This window comes from Mixophyes fleayi, chromosome 3, assembly GCF_038048845.1.
Source record: "Mixophyes fleayi isolate aMixFle1 chromosome 3, aMixFle1.hap1, whole genome shotgun sequence".
NCBI classification, from domain to species: Eukaryota; Metazoa; Chordata; class Amphibia; order Anura; family Limnodynastidae; genus Mixophyes; species Mixophyes fleayi.
This window is the reverse complement of record NC_134404.1, coordinates 177,850,068-177,871,845: the sequence shown is the minus strand read 5'-3', so window position 1 is coordinate 177,871,845 and position 21,778 is coordinate 177,850,068. Positions and strand designations below refer to the sequence as shown.

The following is a 21,778-nucleotide window of genomic DNA, read 5'->3' as shown; positions in this document are numbered from 1 at the left end:
TTGCAGAATGCTCCTACATGAACTCACACTGACTTGAATTCTCCCCTAGGAATCTCCCTTAAATAGCTGAGTTCCTGGGCTGGTATATAGGTCAAAGTTTTAGTGCGCTACTTCTCTTAGGAGAATATAGCAGAACCTAAACATCAGTCCAAGTCTTCTCTTCTCTTTTTAGAAGGGTGATGACTTTTTCTTGTATGTTAATTTTAATCCCCTTTTATTTTAATCTCTGAAGATAACTGAATTCTGTTTCACATATGTGAAATGTCAAAAATGGCTAATCAGTCACATAAATACTGGTTTTACCATTTAGGATATGTGTGAAAATATTTTTTTCCCAATTTAATGAGGCCCGTTGGGCTGCTTAAATAAATAATGATGTGTTTACTGTTTTTTTTTTAAATAGTTTTGTAACGATCCCAAATATGCTCTAGTAATTGTTTAGGAGTCCGGTTTCGTTCCAAGCATGTAACCTTGGCAAGGCTCTTGGACTCAGCCAGAGGCAATGACATAATAATTAAAAATCACATCAGTCTGTTAACAATATGTGCAGCAGGGATTATTATTTAATAGATGTTCTAAAAGATTTTGTAAAAATGTTAACCACCTTTCAATTTTCAAACCCTTGTCTCCTCTAGCAAAGTAGTTTTGCATACTTTGTTTTACCCCCAGCATCCAGTGTGCAGATACCACACACTGCTTCAGGCTTGTAAATATCCAGAGGCTAAACTGAAGGTATTTTAATTTATTGATGATGTAATGTATTGTTTGAATACAATCATTCATAAGGCAACTGTGCTGTACATAAGGTCTGAATGCTGGAGAAGGTTGAGATTGGTACTGTTTTAGCAGATGCTGTAGTATTGTTAGTTCAAAGGATTTAACCTCTTTGTGATTTTGTTTGTGAATGGTTTATAAAGGTTTTAAATTAAGATTTCTAAAGCTTTACCAATTTTAAATAATACACATAAACCAGTAACAAATAAAATGTATGCTAACAAAAGCACACTTCAGATAAACTTTTGGTGAACTGTTTTCAAGTGAAATGATCACAACCATGAGTATGAATTCTAGTGGTTATGGGGACTTTGAAAGTAATGGATTCCAATTTAGCCCCAGTATATAAACTCTCTCTTTGTGTGTATGTATGTGTATATATTCTTTCCCTCTCCCTCCTTGTTAATGCAGATATCAAAAGAATCATGTGATAGCAACTCGTGGTCAAGCGGTTCAGCTATTGTTCAGACCAATCCCCACAATGGGGATGAAATGTGATCTAAGTGACATTGACCGTGGGAGGGGTGGTCTCATGAGTCTTAACTTATGTTGCATCATGCAGATTGTAGGGTCAAAGTTTGACATAAACAACTTGAATCCATTAACCCACCCGCCTTGTGAAAACCATGTAGGCTGGTGGTGTAATGGTGTGTGGAATGTTTTATTGGCACATATTAGTTCCCTTAATAACAACTGAGCATCATTTAAGTGCTATACAGCCTAACTGAGTATTGTTGCTGACCATGTGCATTCCTTTATGGCCACAGTCTACCCATCTTCTTATATCTACTTCCAGCGGAATAAAGTAACTAAGCACACATCATCTTGAGCTAGTTTCACAAACATGACAATGCGTACATTGTATACCATGGCCTTCACAGTCACTACCCTTGGGATGTGGTGGAACAGGAGATCTACAGCATGGATGTGCAGCTGACAAATCCAAGCATGATGCGATCATGTGAACATCAACCACAAACTCTAAGTAATATTTCCACCACCTTGTTGAATCCATGCCACAAGAATTCAGGCTGTTCTATGGGGAAAGAGGGGTCCTAAACAGTGCTAGAGAAGTGTGCCTAATAAAGTGTTCTCTGAATGTGTGTGTGTATCTATATATAAATGTGTATATATATTTTAAAGTAGGTCTGCAGTGTAAAAAGTTACCATGCACCAGTTTTTCTTCATGTAAACAGTATTGTTGGTCAAAAGGATGAATCCAGGAACTAGTAATTTTATAGATAAATTAAATGGCTAAAAATAATTCTTGATCAGACCCAGTGAAGGACTAAGTGGGGGAGTGGGCAGATGAATGAAGTGGTGTGACTGTCTTTACATGGGCAGGAGTGGGTTATGGGTTGAGCAAGGAATTGTGAGGTGGCATACAGCTGTACACACAAACCACAGCCCTCTGCAGGGGTTAAAAACACATAACAATTTGTATCTGTCCGTTATTTGTCTCCAGTGCTGGGCACACTTTGTGGAAACCTATTTTGTAATTTACACCACATTTACTTCCACATTTGTGGATAGTGTGTGGTAGTCGCTCAAATGGTGAGAATGCACTCACTTTGGCTTTGAGAAAGTCTCATTACAAGAGACGAATCACGTCAGACAGTTTTGCCTGTTCCGACACACTACGGATCTGAGGACCTTCGTATGCGATCACTTTACCGCTGGGAACTTATGTCATGAGGCATTGGGAGACTCCAATTCTATTTCTGCCCAGGCAGATTAACTTTGTGCGCACTATAGTACGGAGCACAGCTACAGCCGGAAAGCTGCGGGAAGATGAAAACACCAGGGTGGTTGTAAGTGTCCATTGATTCGTTCCCCTGTATTTACTTCATCTGGACATATGCAGGTTTGCTAATCCGGATAACGTTTATCCATATAATTTGCTGTTAATTCCGTTTGGAGAACTGCTCCATTCATAAGAGACAAGTGTAAGTGGGAGAAAGCTCCCAGGGGCAAATGCAGGATTTGTAGAGGGGGGTTTCCACACCATGCAGCCAGTGGGCGTGACCAGCAAGCATGGGGGCGTGGCTATAATTTTAGACACTACTTGACTGCTCTACAACTCTTCCTATCCCCATCATATACATGGGCAATGCTGTGTGCACTACTGTTAGGTGCACACATCTCTCCCTTTTCAAGCAAAGCCATGTGAAGCGGGGGCAGGGTCCAGTCACCTCAATTATTGTTACGAACTTACCTGCTCCCCGCCGCTCCGTCCGGATGCCGCACTTCTGGGTTCGGCGGTCACATGACTGCACCCTAGAGGCGGGGATTTTGAAATCCCTGTCAGTATAAAAATCTCACTCTGACACTCGCTGAGTGTCGGAGCAACACTTACCTGTTCCTGGCTCCTGTCCTTCGTGGATTCCTGTGTCTCCAGTCTTCTGTGTCTGCCTGTGTTTGACCCTGCCTGTTTCCACTATCCTGGCTCTCCAACACCTGTGTACCGACCCGGCTTGCTGACTACCCTTCTATTCTTGTGACCCGTGTACCGAACCGGCCTGATTGACTCCGCATCTTCCGCTCCTACCCGCTGCACTACATCTTGGGGCGAACCTGAGGACCGTGACCTGCGACTCCTGGCAGCAAAGCCCACCCCGCCTTGCGGCGGTTCTTGGTGAACAGCGGGGAGATCATTAGACTCCGCACCTCAGGTAAGCCAGCACTAATCAAGATTAGTGGTAATAACCCAGTATCTGTTACAATTATACAGTGACCCAGGCTTGGAGGGGGGTTTCCAGGCACTAGGAATTATTGGGCTATAATTGTACCAGAGTTTTCTATGTCTTTTTAGACATTTTAATTTAAAGGTGTGTCCGGTGCTAGTACGCAAATAAATTGTTTTCAGGTCCATGGCTCAGTCAGTCCCCATACACCTTAGTATAATAGTGTAGAAGTATGGGCAGCACGGTGGCTTAGTGGTTAGCACTCACAGCACTGGGGTTATGAGTTCAATTCCTGACCATCTATGTGGAGTATGTATGTTCTCCCTGTGTTTGTGTGGGTTTCCTCCCACACTCCAGAAACATACTAGTACGTTAATTGGCTGTCAAATTCATCCTAGTCTCTCTGTCTGTGTGTATGTTAGGGAGTTTAAACTGTAAGTTCCAATGGGGCAGGGACTGATGTGAGCGAGTTCCCTGTACAACACTGCGGAATTAGCGGTGGTGTATAAATAGCTGCTGATGATATTACTATATTATCTATCATGCAGACTGTCTCCTTTTTTTTTTTTTTTATAAAAAAAACAAAACAAAAAGGTATCGCTTTGCATACTTTTAGTTCTAGTTACTGTCATGTGAAGCAGTGGGAAAATGTCTCTTTAGAATCTCATGTGGTAGCTCTTTTCATCCACATCATTATAGGACCATTTTAGGCTGTGTCCAGACCATCCTCCTAATATGTGATTGGAGTGTATACGCCTAGCTGAGATGACCAGGAGACTATAAAATTTATATTCTTGGATCTTTGTCTGGGGAATAAATATTTTTTTATTTAATATTTTAATGTATCTTTTATCTTTTATTTATTATTTCTCCCAAATTTGATACATAATTGATAATTTGTGCACAAAACAGAAGAAATGTAGATAACATTCATCCAAAGAACTAGTATTTCATATTTGTATAAAAAGGGGAAGGATCTCAAAATCTCAGACAACATGCTAGACAAGAGGTTATTATAAGTTCTATGACTCTGATGCTTGTGGCCATGTGCCTGGAACATATTACATGAAGTAGACATAGTCATCTGTTTCTGATGGGAAAAGCACTAAATCTAGTAAAAATTTATATTTTCACCGGATTTTGGTCTTCTCATTTTTTAAGTAGCCCTCCCTGCCTGTGATAGCTATCTCCCGCGAACGGTGTCACTGGGTCTTTCTGGCGAAAGCTCCCCCATTAGTTTTAAAGCTATGCACTTTTTTTTTTTGTCCCTATATTTTCATTTTTGTATTTTAATTTTTTACATATTTTTTTAAAAATACTTTAATTTTGAATGAAAGTAGAACAGGAGTCCACACTTACTTGGCAAAGTTGTAAGATCAGCCTCACCGCTGCCACACAGTGTCGCCAGGAAACTGAGCATCATTCAGCTGCACCAGCAAAATGTTATTGATAAACTGGATGATAGACGATTACCCTGTTTTGTTAAATAGACTTCATAATTACATACAGAAATGTTACCTCACATTAAATAGGACATGGTAATATATATTTTTTGCAAACTAAAAAAAAAAAATCTGGTTACTATATTGGAGTTACGATACAGAATCTTTCCTTATTCTTGAAAAGATTTAGCTGACCATTTATCTGCATGCCCTATACATTTTCATGTCCCCTAACAGTCCCAGGGTGCATCCAGGGCAGTTGGGAGATATGCCTAGCTTATACTTGCTGCTTCAGTGCTGAGCGTATAAGCAACAGGTGTGTGTGAAGTTAAAAGGGAGTTTCTAGGTGAGGGAAAGGAGGGCTGGGGGTGACCCCCCCCCCCCCCACTTAAACACTGGAATACCCTGATAAGATGTGCACGGCCCTATGTGATGTGACCACGACCCCCTTCTCGTGCGTGCCCCACTGTTTTGCTATTGTAGCAATTTGCTGCATGGCACTATACATTGTTTTTTTTTTAAAAAAAGGAAATTATTGTACAGTATTATGTCCATAGCCAGTGGTCATATATTTGGGGGTGGGTTGATATGCTGTACATGCTTAATTATTGCTGAGATTACATAAATGAATGTGACATGTAATCGCTCAGATAAAAATCACATAATTCACCTAATTGCATATTTTTCTGAAAAGGCGCAATGTTACTGTATATTTTTCATTTAAGCAATGTTATGAATTGCAAGTCACATCCTCTACGTGATGGCCATGCCCCCTCTATGCTATTAAGTGGGCCCCTACCATTGGTTTTCCTGGTGGGCCCTTCATTCCCCAGTCTGCCACTTAGCAATCCTGGAAAAGGATCGTTGATGATCTTACCTACGCATTATGAGATTAATCATTACAATTTGGCGTGTGCACCACTCTCCCCTCCTCCGTGGACCAAACTACTCTGCCGCTTCTGCTCAGTTTATGAGCAGAGCTGCACTGCATGTAGTAAATTAATAACACATATGATGCATTTCTGCTCTAAAAGTGGAGCACTGCAGCTCTACCAACTAATATAGTTTAGTAAATCCAAGCCAAATTGTTTTTTTTGTTTGTTTTTCTTCAACCTGATATGGAACTAAACTTTTCTCTGCTCCAAGAAATGTTATGTTTCTGCATACAGTGCCCTTGTGTAGGTTTACACTTAACATCTTGCAACACCACAATCAGGTTTAAATCTGACATGTGGAACATAATAAAACTGCTTACTAGGCATACATATGTAAATGAAAATCTGGTTGTTTTTCTATTGTAAGAAAACCCATGTTCTGTCAGTGAAATATTATTAAATGTTTAGAGTGAATTTTTCCCTAGGGCAGCATATAATTTAAAGCTGTTAACTTATTGTTGAGAAAAAATATCATCATTTGAATTTACCAGCATAGTTATGAGACCCACTGGTGCTGTCCTTCCCAATAACAAGTTGAATAGTGCTTTGCAAGTCAACCTTCTGTTTGGGAGGCACACTTACAATGTGCAATTGGCAGCCTTGACTGGAGAAATACAAAGCCTAGAAGTTGTGATCACACCAGGAGTGTCTTCATGTCAGGAGCTAGCTTCTCTTTATATATTATTTTACTATTTTGGTTTATTGTTTTCCTTGTATTGTATTTTATTTTATTATTATAAAAATGTATTCAACAGAAAGAACCTTATATGGATAATACATGAAACTCGGGACTCTACTATTGTTGTTATATGGATAACATTCTATTTTGGTTAACTTTCTACTCTCTTCCATTTGAAATGTCTATACCTTTTTTTAATCTTGGCTTATTTTGACCTATAGTTTGACAATATATCTGTATCTTGCTCTCTGTTTGATATAATAAAAAAGTTTATAAAAAAAACAACAAAAACATACAAGGCCTCATTAATAATTTGGAGTTAATCCAGCTAGACGTTGCAAGTTTGCAGTTTATCAGCACCATGTTTTCTCATTTACAATGTGGGATATATTTTGTGTTGGAAAGGAGGGCACGTCCTAGCCAATTCTAAATCAGAATGTAAAAAAGCTGACGTGTATTTCTGTGCTACATGCAGAAAGAAGTAGTATATTTCCTATTTGCAAATTTGCACCATTTTTCTGGTTTACGCCTTTCTGTAGGAGCCCACAATCTATAAATGAAAATAAGTTTTCACAACCTCGGCAGGGTGCAAACATACTCCTGAACATTTTGTGTACAATAACTATTATTTTTTCAATTTAACAAACTTAAATAGTAAAATAAAACAATAAACGGAACATGTGAAAAAGTTTGGGTACACTTCCAGTTGATTCATTTAACTTTTTTTTTGTTAATGCCTCAAAATTTGATTGACTTGTTAAGCCAGGTGAAGACCAGTCCAGAGTTGAATAAATTCTCTGACCTTCTAATTTTCTAGATGTTGTTCCTCTCTGCCGTTATTGGCTCCTCTAGGCATTTCACTTAGGACTTGAAAATAAAGATAATTGACTGTTACAAAGTGGAAGAATTCTATAAAAAGATATTAAAAAGAATTCAGCTTGGAAGTTTCACTGTCAGAGACGTTCCCAGATTCCCATCTCTGCCTTGTCCTTTATCTCAGTAGAGAAGTCTGCTGATAATTTACTGAACTACAAACCAATTCTTTTAATTGTGTGTTAAAGAATGCTAATTTGTTATAGTGGGTGTAGATTCTGAGGGCAGAACCTGTCATCTGTAAGCATGTTGTTTTGCTGTATTTGGAAGGCAGCAATGATTACCGCATGTAGAGGTGGCTCCTACAATATGCAGTACAATGAAAATGTTTTCATTTGACTGCCTCCATAAACTGAAATTCACACCTATTAAATTATAGCAATAAGATGAGCACAAAATTTGTATCTTTACACATACCCCTTTTTTATTCTTTTTCAGACTCCTAAAAGTGTGTGGCTCGGAACTAGTGCGCCTGGAGCTGGCCTGTGGACATTTCTTAAATGAAGCATGCCTGGAAGTCATAACGAAGATGTGTCCAAACCTTCAGGAATTAAATCTCTCCTCTTGTGATAAACTGCCACCTCAGGCTTTCAGCCATATTTCTAAACTTTGTGGCTTAAAACGCCTTGTACTCTACCGCACAAAAATCGAGGTTAGGACTCTTTGCTTGTGTAAAAAACTTTATTGTCTAAAGTATATATGTTAAGGAAATTAAGAGAAAAATTGCACCTTTCAGCTATAATGGCCCTCATCATGTGTGGATCCACTTCAACCTCAGTGTATTAAAATAATGCAATGTTGACTGGTTAACCCTGCTCTGTCATTGTAAAATAGCAGGCTGCAAATGGCATTCCCTGAAGACAGCACATAGTGCTTAAAGTGACACGCTGGACTTCCCCAGCAAAAAACAATCGCAGGTTCATGTAGGATAGACCTGTAATTTCTCTCCTGTCTGCTAGTATTATTGGATGCCTGTAAATTGCATCTAATTGAACCAGTTCTATTACATCCTGTTTGCACTGAATCCTCTAGTGCTGAAATATACAGTTTTTCCATATACCCTAACAATGACCTGAGCAGGACTGGCTATATGTGAGTGCCTTGTACACTGCTAAGTAGCGTGAATGCTGTGAGTACTTTTATTGAGATGGGAGGGGATTTAGTAAAACAAACAAACATGTAATATTACAAAAATTTTGTGTATTTTTATACTGAACTGTAATAAATGCTGATATACTAATGTGTTATTTTAGGCAGTGGGTCATTGTATTGAGCAGTCATCGATTCTACATTAGTTTGTATTTTGCACTGATCCAGCCTTTACTTACCATTGTGTGCACCAGAGTTTATCGTCTCATCCTGAGCACACTTGGCTTTGTGAAAAGTTAATTTATACTGTAGAAGTCATATCCATCTACATTTAAACTCATTATTGAACAGCATGAATGTTAAAAAATAGAATCTTTTTCCTGTAGTTTCACTGATTCCGTTAGTTGCTATATTTATAGCAACAACCAGCATTGCTCCACACTCTGGAAGCATCAGCTGTGGAATTAGTACTACAGCCATGCAGCTAATCATCCAACAACTTCTGATTGGCTTTACTGGCTTAATCAACAGCTTCTGTTACCAGTTCAGTGCTGGTGATAGTTTCTATTTGATCCAGTGTGCGTTTGTATTGTGACCTGATTCTGTCTTTCAGTCTTTGACTCGGATTGCTTAAACAAAATTGCTGTGTTCTCCTGTCCTGTCCTTGGCTTGCTTAACAGATTTACTCTCATATCTCTGCCTGCCCTGACCTCTGGACTGATTAAAGGAACTGCTGTCTTCTCTTGTGTTTTGACCTTTGTTTGTTTAACAGATTTGCTTTTATATCTGTACTCTGCATCTAACCCCTGCCCGTCTGAGTTCTGCTTATTAAACTCTGGTTGCTCACTACCTGCCACAGTGTACTGTCCACTCGACTGTGCAAGTGCCAGAGAATTTCACATTAACCCTTGCCTGTCTAGCTCTGAGTTCTCACATTAACATCCTGGTTGCTCACTCCCTCCTACTATGTTCTGTCCTCTCCACCGAGGAAGTGCTGGATCAAAAACTGCTGCTACCCGAGCTTATGTCCTAGGGGCAAGCGAGTACTATGAATCGTAACAGGTTACTCAGAAAGGGGGCTGCTAAAGGTGAACATTTTACGAAGCGGTTCTAGTAGTTGAGGATCTCAAGCTTCTCTGCCCTTACCAATGAACAAGTAAGGCTGGGTACGCACTACAGGTTTTTCACCCGATTATCGGGCCAATCACATGATAAACGACCGTTCAGCCCGATATCGCATTATAGAGTGTGCTCCAACAATGAATGATTATCGCTCCAAAGAACATTGTATCATTTGCTTTGACTTTATAAACAGACTAAAAATCTTGTTCAACAATGGATGTCGTTCCAATTCTGCAGTGTGTATGCACTCACTACCAGCAGTGTAGGCAGATCTCCATAGAGTTTAGAGTTGCGATCTTTTTAGCAGATGGTTATGACAAATGAAGAGCAAAGATATGAAGATAAATCTTGTAAAATGTGTATAGTGTGTACACATGAACCGGCATGCTAATCGGGACTTTGTCGTTGGTAAAATCGTTAATGATATCAATTTAGATGAAATTTTCTGTAATGTGTACCCAGCCTGACCTGAATATTGAGTAGTTCAATCTTATGTTCTTTTAAAGTGTTTCTGAACGATTTGTTTTAACTCCCATGTTATCTCTTCTAGACTGAACATTGAACAGCTCAAACTTAAAACTGTTAGCAAGTATTAGTAGCTCTAATGTCAAAGCAATAATGAAAAAATATTTCACCCTTTTCTCAATTTGAAACTAAATCCATCATAGCATTGCTCTTTGACAATATTTACAAAAAACTGTAAACTAGGATTGAGCAAGTTCTAAGAGGTTTTTATAGTTTTGGAGCTTAAAGTGCTTGTCCTCCTTGGGGTAAACGCTCTGGGTCAGTAAGGAACATATATGCCGGTTTTGGCATATTGTTTGCAAAAATCACGCTGCACATGCTCAAAACCAGATGATATGCAACAGGACGCAGCCTTGTCCAAGTCAGCTTCGAGTGCAAACGACACTTACTGTAGCTTACGATTTAGGGGAGTGAATTGGGTGCTGAACGGCTGATTTACTTAGGCAATGTATAGTAAGGCCGCGGTTCCCAGGGGTGCCGCGGTGCTTTCACAGGGGTGCCACGGGCCAGCCATCGAAAAAAACAAACACATAAACTTACCAATCCGCGCGGCGCCGGGACCCAGCATCCTCCTCTCTCACGCAGCTTGTCAGTGACGAGCTGCTGCGTGAGAGAGGAGGATGCTGGGTCCCGGCGCCGCGCGGATTGGTAAGTTTGTGTTTTTTTTCGATGGCTTGCGTGGGGCACAGTGAGAGAGGGCAGAGGAGGGGGACAGCGTGAGAGAGGGCAGAGGAGGGGGACAGAGTGACAGGCCGCAGAGAGAGGGGGCAGCGGAGGGGGACAGCGTGAGAGGGCAGAGGAGGGGGACATTGTGAGAGAGGGCAGAGGAGGGGGACAGTGTGACAGGCAGCAGAGAGAGGGGGCAGAGGAGGGGGACATTGTGAGAGAGGGCAGAGGAGGGGGACATTGTGAGAGAGGGCAGAGGAGGGGGGCAGCGTGAGAGAGGGCAGAGGAGGGGGACAGCGTGACAGGCAGCAGAGAGAGGGGGCAGAGGAGGGGCACAGAGTGACAGGCAGCAGAGAGAGGGGGACAGCGTGAGAGGGCAGAGGAGGGGGACATTGTGAGAGAGAGCAGAGGAGGGGGGCATTGTGAGAGAGGGCAGAGGAGGGGGACATTGTGAGAGAGGGCAGAGGAGGGGAACATTGTGAGAGAGGGCAGAGGAGGGGGACAGCGTGAGAGAGGGCAGAGGAGGGGGACAGCGTGACAGAGGAGGGGCACAGAGTCACAGGCAGCAGAGAGAGGGGGCAGAGGAGGGGGACAGCGTGAGAGGGCAGAGGAGGGGGACATTGTGAGAGAGGGCAGAGGAGGGGGACAGCGTGAGAGAGGGCAGAGGAGGGGGACAGTGAGAGAGGGCAGAGAAGGGGGACAGCGTGACATTGTGACAGAGGAGGGGCACAGAGTGACAGGCGGCAGAGAGAGGGGGCAGCATGATAGAGGGCAGAGGAGGGGGACAGCGTAAGAGAGAGCAGAGGAGGGGGACAGCGTGACAGAGGAGGGGCACAGAGTGACAGGCAGCAGAGAGAGGGGGCAGAGGAGGGGGACATTGTGAGAGAGGGCAGAGGAGGGGGACAGCGTGAGAGAGGGCAGAGGCGGGGGACAGTGAGAGAGGGCAGAGAAGGGGGACAGCGTGACAGGCGGCAGAGAGAGGGGGCAGCGTGATAGAGGGCAGAGGGGGCAGCGTGTCTGGATGCAGAGGGGGCATTTTTCCATACAACTAAATAAGTATTTCTGTCCTGACCTAAATACTTATTAAAATTTTTTGACCCAGCTACTTCTAAAACAGGACTGCTCAGTAATTATTTTGGAGGGGTGCCTTGAAAAAAATTATGGAGACTCTGTAAGGGTGCCGCGAACTGCAAAAGTTTGGGAACCACTGTAGTAAGGGCATTCCTGTGCAGCCACATCCAAGTCAAACTCAGGTGCACATAGAAGTACGTTTGTTTTCTGCTGTATGTCTTGCTACAACTGGGGGCTATTTTAAGTTACGAATACAAGTGCTGACGGCTGAATATGTATGTAGAAACATGTGTTTACAATCAGGAGCAACTGTAAAAATGTATTTTATGTATGGTAGACATGGAAAAACATTTATTAGGCTGTTCTTCAAGAGAGAAAAAAATATTTCTAAAAAAACAAACATTTTTTTACAATTTATTTTAAAATTTATAATGATAAATTACTATAATATTGACATTAATTGCTTAATATTTTTTTTCCTGTATGTTCTTTTGAGATTTTATATTCCACATAAGTATTGTATGTAACCTGCAGTGTCTGGTCTAGTAGAGCAGGGTAAACCTATATCTGTAGCCAACACCACATCTTTAGATCCGTTTCTTGTTCACTTCAGGAGTATGCAGAGTCGATTTACGTGCGGTTTAAAACCAATGCACGATGCGCTTAGTATGCTGCCTTAATGACTCTGGCCCTCTATGTATCCATTTTCTTAGCCATTACCTCATAGGGATTGCCATTCAGTGTTGTAGGAGAAGGAGCCACTGAAACGTTTCATTTCTGGAGGCCAGGGCTCAACATGCGTAAAACCTCAAGACAATAGAATTTGCTTCAGGCTTCCAATTTGCGCCTAAAAATAGCGTACAGATGAGGCTTGACAGTGTTATGCAGTAAATGCTGAAGTTGCATTACCCTATTATTACACAATGCAATATTGTAATGAAATATTACATACACAAGAGAATAGTGTGTTGACTGTTATTATAATAAATGCGAAACTTGAATTTTCCATATAAGATATAATTATATACAATTACCCCTCTTTCAATCCAATGGCAATTTTCTTTCATACAGAAGTCAAAATATAAATGACAAATAAGGATGGGAATAGATTGCCATAACATCATCCCAATTGTAAAACGCTATGGAACTTGCTGGCACTATATAAATGATGATAGTTGCATATCTTTGCACTAGCCCTCCAGTACATAATGATACATAGCTGGGGATGATTCCACACCTAATTATCTCAAATTTATGTGAACTTGGGCCCCTCTTAAGGCAAAAATGTACATACTGATGTATTTTTAGTGAGCATCTGTATTTTATGCAAAAAACCTTGGTGTACAGACTCTTGACTACACAAAATGAAATATGTACTCCAGTGAGCCGCTCTCACTCTCTCGCCTTCTCTCTCTCGCCTTCTCTCTCGCCTGCTCTCTCTCGCCTTCTCTCTCGCCTTCTCTCTCGCCTTCTCTCCCTCTCTCGCCTTCTCTCTCGCCTTCTCTCTCGCCTTCTCTCTCGCCTTCTCTCTCGCCTGCTCTCTCCCTCTCTCTCCCTCTCTCGCCTTCTCTCTCTCTTTCATGCTCCTATGTGTATGCTTTCTTGCTCTCTCAATTGTGTTCCCTTTTGCTCAGCCAGTTGCATGGTCTCTCATTCTGATTTATTTGCTCTGTCATTTGCTCTTTTAGAGCAATAAGTCAGTCATTTTAATTCTACTTTATTTTCTAAAATACTTGTTAGAAAACAACACAAACAATAGATGGTCTTTCAACTATGGTATCGATTTATGGCCTACTTCAGGGAACTTGTCAATTTCTGCTACTCTACTACTTTATTTTTAAAACCGTTTCTTTCTCTTTACATTTGCTGAATATTTCCTCTATATTGCATGTGATTAACCGTCTGGACCGAGCACTTTTACTCCGTGTTGGCTTTATACAACTGCATAGACAGTCAGTGGAATCCTTGTCAGCTCATTGAATCCTGTGACACAAAGGTCAGAAACTCAATGCTGATTCTCTTCAGCTATATTGGCATTTCTATCAGTCTTTGGATACAGATGTCAGAGATTCCATTGCCCGCTCCTTTGGGATGCTCTTTGGTCTCTTTGCTTATGACCTGGCCTCCCTATATCTTTGAACTTAATCGTTCTTTCGAACAGAGATCCTTTGGGAAAATGCCTGCAAAACTTAAAGCAAAACATCTCCGGGGAATAAGAAATCACATCCAAAGTGACAGACATTTAGGCCTGTAATGATTTTTAGACTATAAATTAATCAATGTTTAGTATACCTAGGGACTCATTAAATGGCTTTTGTAAGGTTTGTAAGGGAAGCCTTTAGCTCCATTTTAAGTGAGGCAGGTGATGACCCAATTGACCTTTCTTTTTTTTTTCTTGTTTCTCAAATCTACTTTTGACATGATTCCAATGGCAGCAAACGGCGCTACTTAGCATTCTGAACTTCTGTCCAGAAATACAACACCTTAACCTTGGCAGCTGTGTCTTGGTAAGTACCCAAAACTGCAGCATGGCTTCTATGTCTTTCATGGTCATCTTGCTTTCTGTTTGCAGATATCAACAACATATCTGTTGTTGTAATGGTCAGCTTTTATAGCCTTTGAGTAAATCTGTATTTCCTTTTTAAAGCAGTGTTTAAAATAAGGGTTTGTTTAGTTGAATGTCATTTTTGTCATTTTTCCACTACACTTTTTAAAATTTCAGCGACAGAGACCACTGTTATACCTACTGAATATCGTTTCCCTGTCATTTGTACACAGGGCCACTGCTTTTAGACAGGACATGCCAGGAAAGGGAGGAGATGGGAGAAAAGGGAAATAACTATAGATGTAATCCTGTTCTAGCAAATTATATGTCTGACTAACATCTGAAAATCTAACTGCAGATAGGACGAATGGTTTCATATGAGCTCATTCCCACCATTGCATTCTAACATTTAAACATGCGCGACCAGTGCAGTGGATTGTAGTGGTGGAAGCGCTAGACATGAAAAGTGGTCATGCAATTTACAAATTTTCCCAGCACATGTGTGTGAACAAGACCTGTAAAGATCACTTCACCCAAAACTAAATTTTTAGTTTGGCAAGATAAATAAATCTCCTGCTTGGACAGGTACAACCATCGATTGACCCGCAAAGCAAAGATAATGTAATTACATTATTCTTATTTTATTTATCTTGCCCAACTGGTCACCCAGCTGGCCACAAAGTACCCTGACATTACCGCATGTGTGGATCAGATTTGATTGAACAGGAAATTTGGTTAGCTGAAGAACTCCTGCAGCCTGTGTGAGTAGTCATCAATCTGGGTACCAGAAGTGATCCCCTCACCTTTTGATAGAGTTGTATGACAGTTTCCACAGTGACCAGGTCTGCTCAAGTGTAGGCAACTTTAGCATAATCAGAAAAATGCATCTTAAAAGCATCTTATTGGGAGACTAAGGGGCATATTTAATTAGCCACGTTACTCGCAAAAGTAATGCAGCGTTAAAAGTATTACCGTTATTATGGTAATTTGAACCTGGATTTCAGCTTGCAGCTCCCTGAGTTGCGAGCAGAAATCCGGTGTTAAAGGTACCGTAATAACGGTAATTACGCGCACAATTGCCGTAATTTTGCGAAAGCCACGTTACTTTTGACAGTAACGTGGCCAATTGAATATGCCCCTATTGATGATAGCCTGTAATAAGTGTTAAAAGATAAAATTGTTGCTTTTTTCTGTACAGCAGCTAGGGCACACTTGACATCACTTGCTGGTCTTAAGCACTTTAGGGTATCTACTAAACAATCAGATCACTAACTACAGTTATTAAATGTTTTGCAACACAATATAAATTGAAAAAGTCAAAGTTTACTGCACCTCTAACATTGAGGGATATTTAATTGATTTAATTCAGGCCTGGCCAACTAGTGGCTCTCCAGTTGCCGATAGCTGGCAGGCTATGCTGGGAGTTGTAGTTCCACAATATCTGGAGAACCATCAGTTGGTCTGGCCTGTTCTAATTGAACAATAGCAGTGAAAATATTGACTTTTGTACAGGAAATAACTAGCAATTATGCCCTCCTGATGTCTGGTTATACATTAATATCATACATGTTTGATTGTCTTTTTAATATAGCTACTCTATTCAAGATAAATAGATATATATTAGAGATTAAAACAATGTTAGCAACACATGACATCCATTATTTGATGTCTGGAGGACCACATATTGAAAATATGGTTTGTTTTTGTTTTTTTTTGGCAGATTGAAGACTATGACCTAATAGTTGGAGTTATAGGTGCTAAGTGCAAGAAGCTTCGTTCTTTAGACTTGTGGAGATGTAAAAATATTACTGAAAAGGGAATAGCAGAGTTGGCTTCTGGGTGTACTCTACTTGAAGAGCTTGACCTTGGATGGTGTCCTACACTTCATAGTGGTACTGGATGCTTTACAAGTCTTGCCCGTAAGCTCACACGTCTGCGAAAGCTTTTCCTTACAGCTAACCGCTCTGTGTGTGACTCGGATATAGAAGAACTAGCTGCAAATTGTCAACATCTTCAATATCTAGACATATTAGGTAAGTACTATTAAAACAATGTGCTTCGGTGTTTGAATGCATCTTTTATTTCAGAATAATTTAACAGTTGCTATATGTCATACATCTTTTCCAAATTCAGTCTGTAAACGTTTACTGTAAAGACTTATATGGTGACAGTAGATTACAATATAAGGCCAAGCACATGTGGATATTTCGGTGCTAAACTTTTCTAACCAAAGAATGGCAACAAAAACACTTGTTCCTTCTGTTCAGTAAATATCAACAGAATAATAAAGGTCCTAAAAGTAGTGGGCAACACCAGCTTCTAAATACAGTAGTGCAGTGACAGCCCATCATAAGATCACATTCACCGTTAGTGCAGTAGCATCTGTATATGCAACACTTAATTATGAAGAGTTTCTTTTTATTTCTATTACCACAGTGTTTTATATGTGATGCAGTTAGATGTGCTTACCGCAAGATGGACATAGTTAGAATGCCATTGATCTCTGTGGTAAGTATGTTCCTACCGGTGGTTGTCATTTTTTCGGTAACAATCATGCCGACACAAGTTACAGTGACGTGAAAATTCCGATGACCATCACATCGGCAAGCAGGAAATATATACCTACTATATAATAGACATACAAATTTTTTTACATGGTTTATGGCCGCCACATGTAAATTGCGACTGTGTAAAATCTCTCCAGTCACAATGGCGTCACTTCCAATGGACAAAGTGAGATTGCCAGCTTTAGGGCGGCAGTGGTCGAACCCACCACCTGGATTACATTATACAGGCCCCCACCCGTTCCTACTATATGCCATAAACTGACAATGTTGTGTTTGTTGCATCCATGTTACGACAACCAGTGCAGCATAAACTTAAAGAACAGGTAGACAAGGTCTTCACCTTTAGCAGCCGCCTTTCCCGTAGAGACTGGTTATGCTCACAGGTACTCAGATGCCCCCAGGTCTTAAACTCTAAGTAGAATAAGTTTATACTCACACGTCTGCGCACAGGTACATGGGGTAACACACGGAACAGAGGCAGGCCAGCGATCTGCTAACTGGACGGAGCACCGGAGGAGATGTCGGGTACCAGCAGGGTCAGGGTCACAGGCAAAGGTTCAGAATCCAGGGACAGGCAATAGGTCATACACAGGTCATCCGATCAAAGGTTCACGCCAATAAAAGCTCAGGAACAGGCCTGATATTGGAAGACAGAACTGTAACCGACAGGGAGGCTAAGCCCTCCCTGCCTTAAATACAGATGCAGGCCAGTGAAATGGGGAATGTAATCAGCCACAAGGGGCTGATGATCGCTGCCACCTGCCCTAATTTGCGCACGCGCCCGGCTGCACCTAATGCCGGGACGCAGCGCTATCTACAACAGCGTCCCGACCATTGCCTAGGCAACGGCCAGGACGACCACCGGAAGTGATGTCCTGGTCGTCATAGCGATGGCTGGGACGCAGCTTGTAACAATCCATCACACAAATATATATCATTTACCACATATCAGTGATCTCTAAGATTAAGTGTTGTCTAGCTGTGTTCACCATTTGATCAAGTAACACCTTTTTGTTTTTACTTGGTGTGTACGAATATAGATGTTTGAAATTTGTTCACAGAACAAATATACCATTTTAAAATATGTAAGTTGCAGAAATAAAAACACATTTTTTTTATGAAATTTGAGATATGTCAAATATTTTGTGTATGCTTCTGATTAGACCAGAGGTTGTGGGTCAAGACGGGTTGCTGTACCATTTAGGGTGTTTAGTTTAAAAAACTATTGTGTACTATAATGTACATATAGTATTTGTCAATTTCCTGTTCACTATATTTTAGTGAAGTAATTCATGAATTGGAAGCTGTACCCTGTGCGGCAAAGGTCATTCACATACTTTATTTGGGTCCCAGCCAAAAAAAAAAAGGTTAGAAACAGCTAGACTAAATCATAAGTAACTACTATTTCTTTTTTATGTTCCTTTCTTTCTTTTTCTGTTATGCATGTGTATTTTCTCCTAGGTACCAGAATGGTGAGTCCTGCTGCCTTACGGAAGTTACTGGAATGCTGTAAAGAGCTTGTCTTATTGGATGTTTCCTTCTGTTCACAAATTGACAGCCGCATTGTTCAGGAACTTACCTCCAGATTTCCAAATGTATCCATCAAAAAGAGTTTCACACAGTGAATACAAATGCTGCTCTGACCTTCGTTTTTTAATATGAGTAATACAGACTTTACTTCTGTTTTGTTAAACCTAGCTCTTCCAGCCCTTTTCCTGTGCTCACTACATAAGTTTACGGAGCTAGATTTTTTTAATGCATTTAAAATATGAATCGGTTTGATGCTTGAGAAAACTGTTCCTTTCTTTAAGTGTAATTTTAGATAAATTATATTTTTTTTGTCTTTGTTCTTATAAAGCACCCTTTTTTTTTTTTTTTTTTTTTTTTTTTTTTTTTTTTATTAAAGACAAGACTTCTCAGAGTCTTGTGGCAGGGACGGACCGAAAAAATAATTTACCCAGTACTGGTATTGTAAGTTCTTTCATATATTTATTACTCTGAAGAAGAAAAAAATGTTTATTCTAATATCACATGGTTTCTGTTACCACACGATTTTCAAAAATAACACAAATTATATTGAAGCACTTTTAACTTTGCAAAATAAGAGGGATGCTTCCAAAACATCATATGTATCCACACTTGTTGTTATTCAGAAGCTTTTCAGGGGCATAGAATAGCAAAGCCATCTTGAAATCTTAATCCGCTATAAGGTTGTGTGAATGTGTGTCCATTGTAGTTAACATTTACAGTTCCTGTGTGTGTATGAAATGTAATATAACAGCATATACAGGAATTTAACTGTCAAATATTTAATCAGTCTCCACCAGTATCTATCTATAATGATATGTAGCCACATAGTGGATAATTTTGGAACTAGTGAAGAGTGGAAAAGCTCTGCATAAATCATTGTAACATTACATTACTGCTTCTGTACACAGTACGCCTGATTTTGGACCACATGCAAAGATGGGGCCTTTGCAGAGGCAGTAACTTGCTCAGCTTGATGGGCAGATTGTTTTAAGCAGCAGAATTATTATTTAAGTATATAATTTTGCATATCAGAAAGAAAGTTGAGCTTTTGTACTGATCCCAATTTTTTTAGACTAACGCAGATTTTTTAATTTCACAAAAGTCATAGAGATAACATTTTCCTTTTCCACCAACTATTTTATTTGCTTACTCTATCTGCATAATGTAAAGAAAAGCAGAATTATATTCACTTAACCAAAATTAAAATCTTAGCATACAAAATAATCATGTTAGTAATAAATAAAGGTAACTGCAATGTTCCATTACTTTCTTGTGTTACAGCATAACTAAATAAGGGTCAAATGAGCAGTACATTTAATAGAAAAAAGAAAAGTTAACAATGGGGCTTCTGTGATAGTGGGCAGTGCTTTATGCATTTTCACAAACCTTTTTATTTTAAGTTATAATAAGATATGCACAATAGTCACCTTGTAACTAGTAAAACTAGTTATGCATGGCGCATTGAAATAGAACACAATAATAAATATGTATATCACTGTGATAGTTGGTAGAATTATAAATGACACCCTCATAAGAGTGTTGCCCTAACAAATTGCTGAAATTCAGCAAATCAGTTTGTTTAAACCAAGGCCTTCCTAAATTAATTTGTAGCTTGAAGCCGTTAACTTTACAGTATAACCAATTAAAAGGCTGATCACATTGATTCACTCAGTAACTCCCAGCAATGATTGCAGTGGCACACATTCTTTTTAAGTCCACTTTATACTTAAACATATAAATTCAATATACAAGTAATCGCCAAATTTACAAACTAACACCTTAATTGGTACAGTGATTAGCGCCAGGACCGAGGATAGATTCCAACCGGGATGTTATCTGTTTGGAATTTGTATGTTCTCTCCATGTTTGCACTGGTTTCCTCTGGGTGCTCTTATCTTCTTCCATGGTTTAAAAACATACCGGTAGGTTAAAGAATCAATCTCGCATAGAATTTGTTTTTAGCTTTATTAGCAAGTAAAGTACCTGTTAAGCATTCATTTGATGCATCTTATTTTTCTTAGCTATCCATCTACAAATCATTATCTCCTTTTAAAATCTCTCTGGAGAGAAAAGAAGTAGGGCTGTCAGACACAAGCATAGTCAGTCTGCTACATAGACACAGGCTCTCCGCATGTCATGTGATGGCAAAGGAGGGTGAAGTAGGAGGAAGATGTCGCAGTGCAGACAGAGAATAGCGCAGAGGCCTCTGTACTCACTACCAGTGGTATTCATTAAAGCAAAGAGCTAAATTCCGACAGCAGTTACACAGATATGTAAATTGGGACTGAGCTAATTACCGACTTTTAGGAAATTAGACATTTTGAAATACTGACATACATTAATTCCGCAAAGCACACATACCGACAGTGAGCTTTATGTCACTTGTAAGTGTGACCGTTCCATCCATGCTATTAAGAGGGCAAAGCAAAGATATATAATGCGTGTGTGTGTGTATGTATGTATGTATATATATATATATATATATATATATATATATATATATATATATATATATATATATATATATATATATATATATATATGTGTGTTTAAGCCTTCCTAAAAAATATACCGCGCCCAGGTCTTTGCATTGCCCCCTTAATAGCATGGATGGAACGGTCACCCTTACAAGTAACCTAAAGCTCACTGTTGGTATGTGTGTTTTGCGGAATTAATGTATGTCAGTATTTCAAGACGTCATATTTTTTAAGTCCGGTAACACCTTACATATCGGTGTAACTGCTGTCGGAATTTAGCTCTTCGCTATCACTTCCCCCACCACTCACTACATCATGTGTATGTGGTTACCATGGTATTCAAATTAATTGTGGAAAGTCCGTAGAGTTCTAAATCATTAATGGCAGTCTGAAGAAACAAACTAAGTAAAACCCTAATTTTTTCATGAGATTGCTGCTCTAATTAGCTTCTGACTAAATTGGTCTTACTGTGTGTGCCTGCACTAAGGAAAGTAGATTGTAACATTCTCTGGGGCAGGAGCTGGTGTGAATAAAATCTTATTGTGCAGCACCACATGATTTGTTTTTTCTATATAAATAAAACCTAATAGTAAAAATGTCTTCCATCTATTTTATTTCTTACAACACAGGTTGTTTTATTTGCTAAAATTATTACAATAGAAAACTAATTTTTTGAGTGACATATTTATTGTAGAACGGATATGATAAAAAGATGTGTCGAATAAGCATTCAATTAGTTCCTACTTTTATGTTCTGTTTTATGTTCTGTTACCTATCACCTATTATGTCAGTAATAGTT

At 39.8% G+C, this 21,778-nt stretch overlaps 1 protein-coding gene across 2 annotated transcripts in view; it reads left to right on the top strand.

Annotated features, from left to right (window-relative positions):
- FBXL4 (F-box and leucine rich repeat protein 4) overlaps window positions 1-20,587 on the top strand; it is a 39,718-nt gene extending 19,131 nt beyond the window's left edge. For both annotated transcript variants that reach the window (XM_075202818.1, XM_075202820.1), the window contains exons 5-8: window positions 7,826-8,039; window positions 14,296-14,367; window positions 16,126-16,438; window positions 18,434-20,587. In XM_075202818.1, the coding sequence (XP_075058919.1) occupies window positions 7,826-8,039; window positions 14,296-14,367; window positions 16,126-16,438; window positions 18,434-18,597 (763 nt within the window). In that variant the 3' untranslated portion in view covers window positions 18,598-20,587. The remainder of the gene's footprint in view (window positions 1-7,825; window positions 8,040-14,295; window positions 14,368-16,125; window positions 16,439-18,433) is intronic.
- The last annotated feature ends 1,191 nt before the right edge of the window (window positions 20,588-21,778 follow it).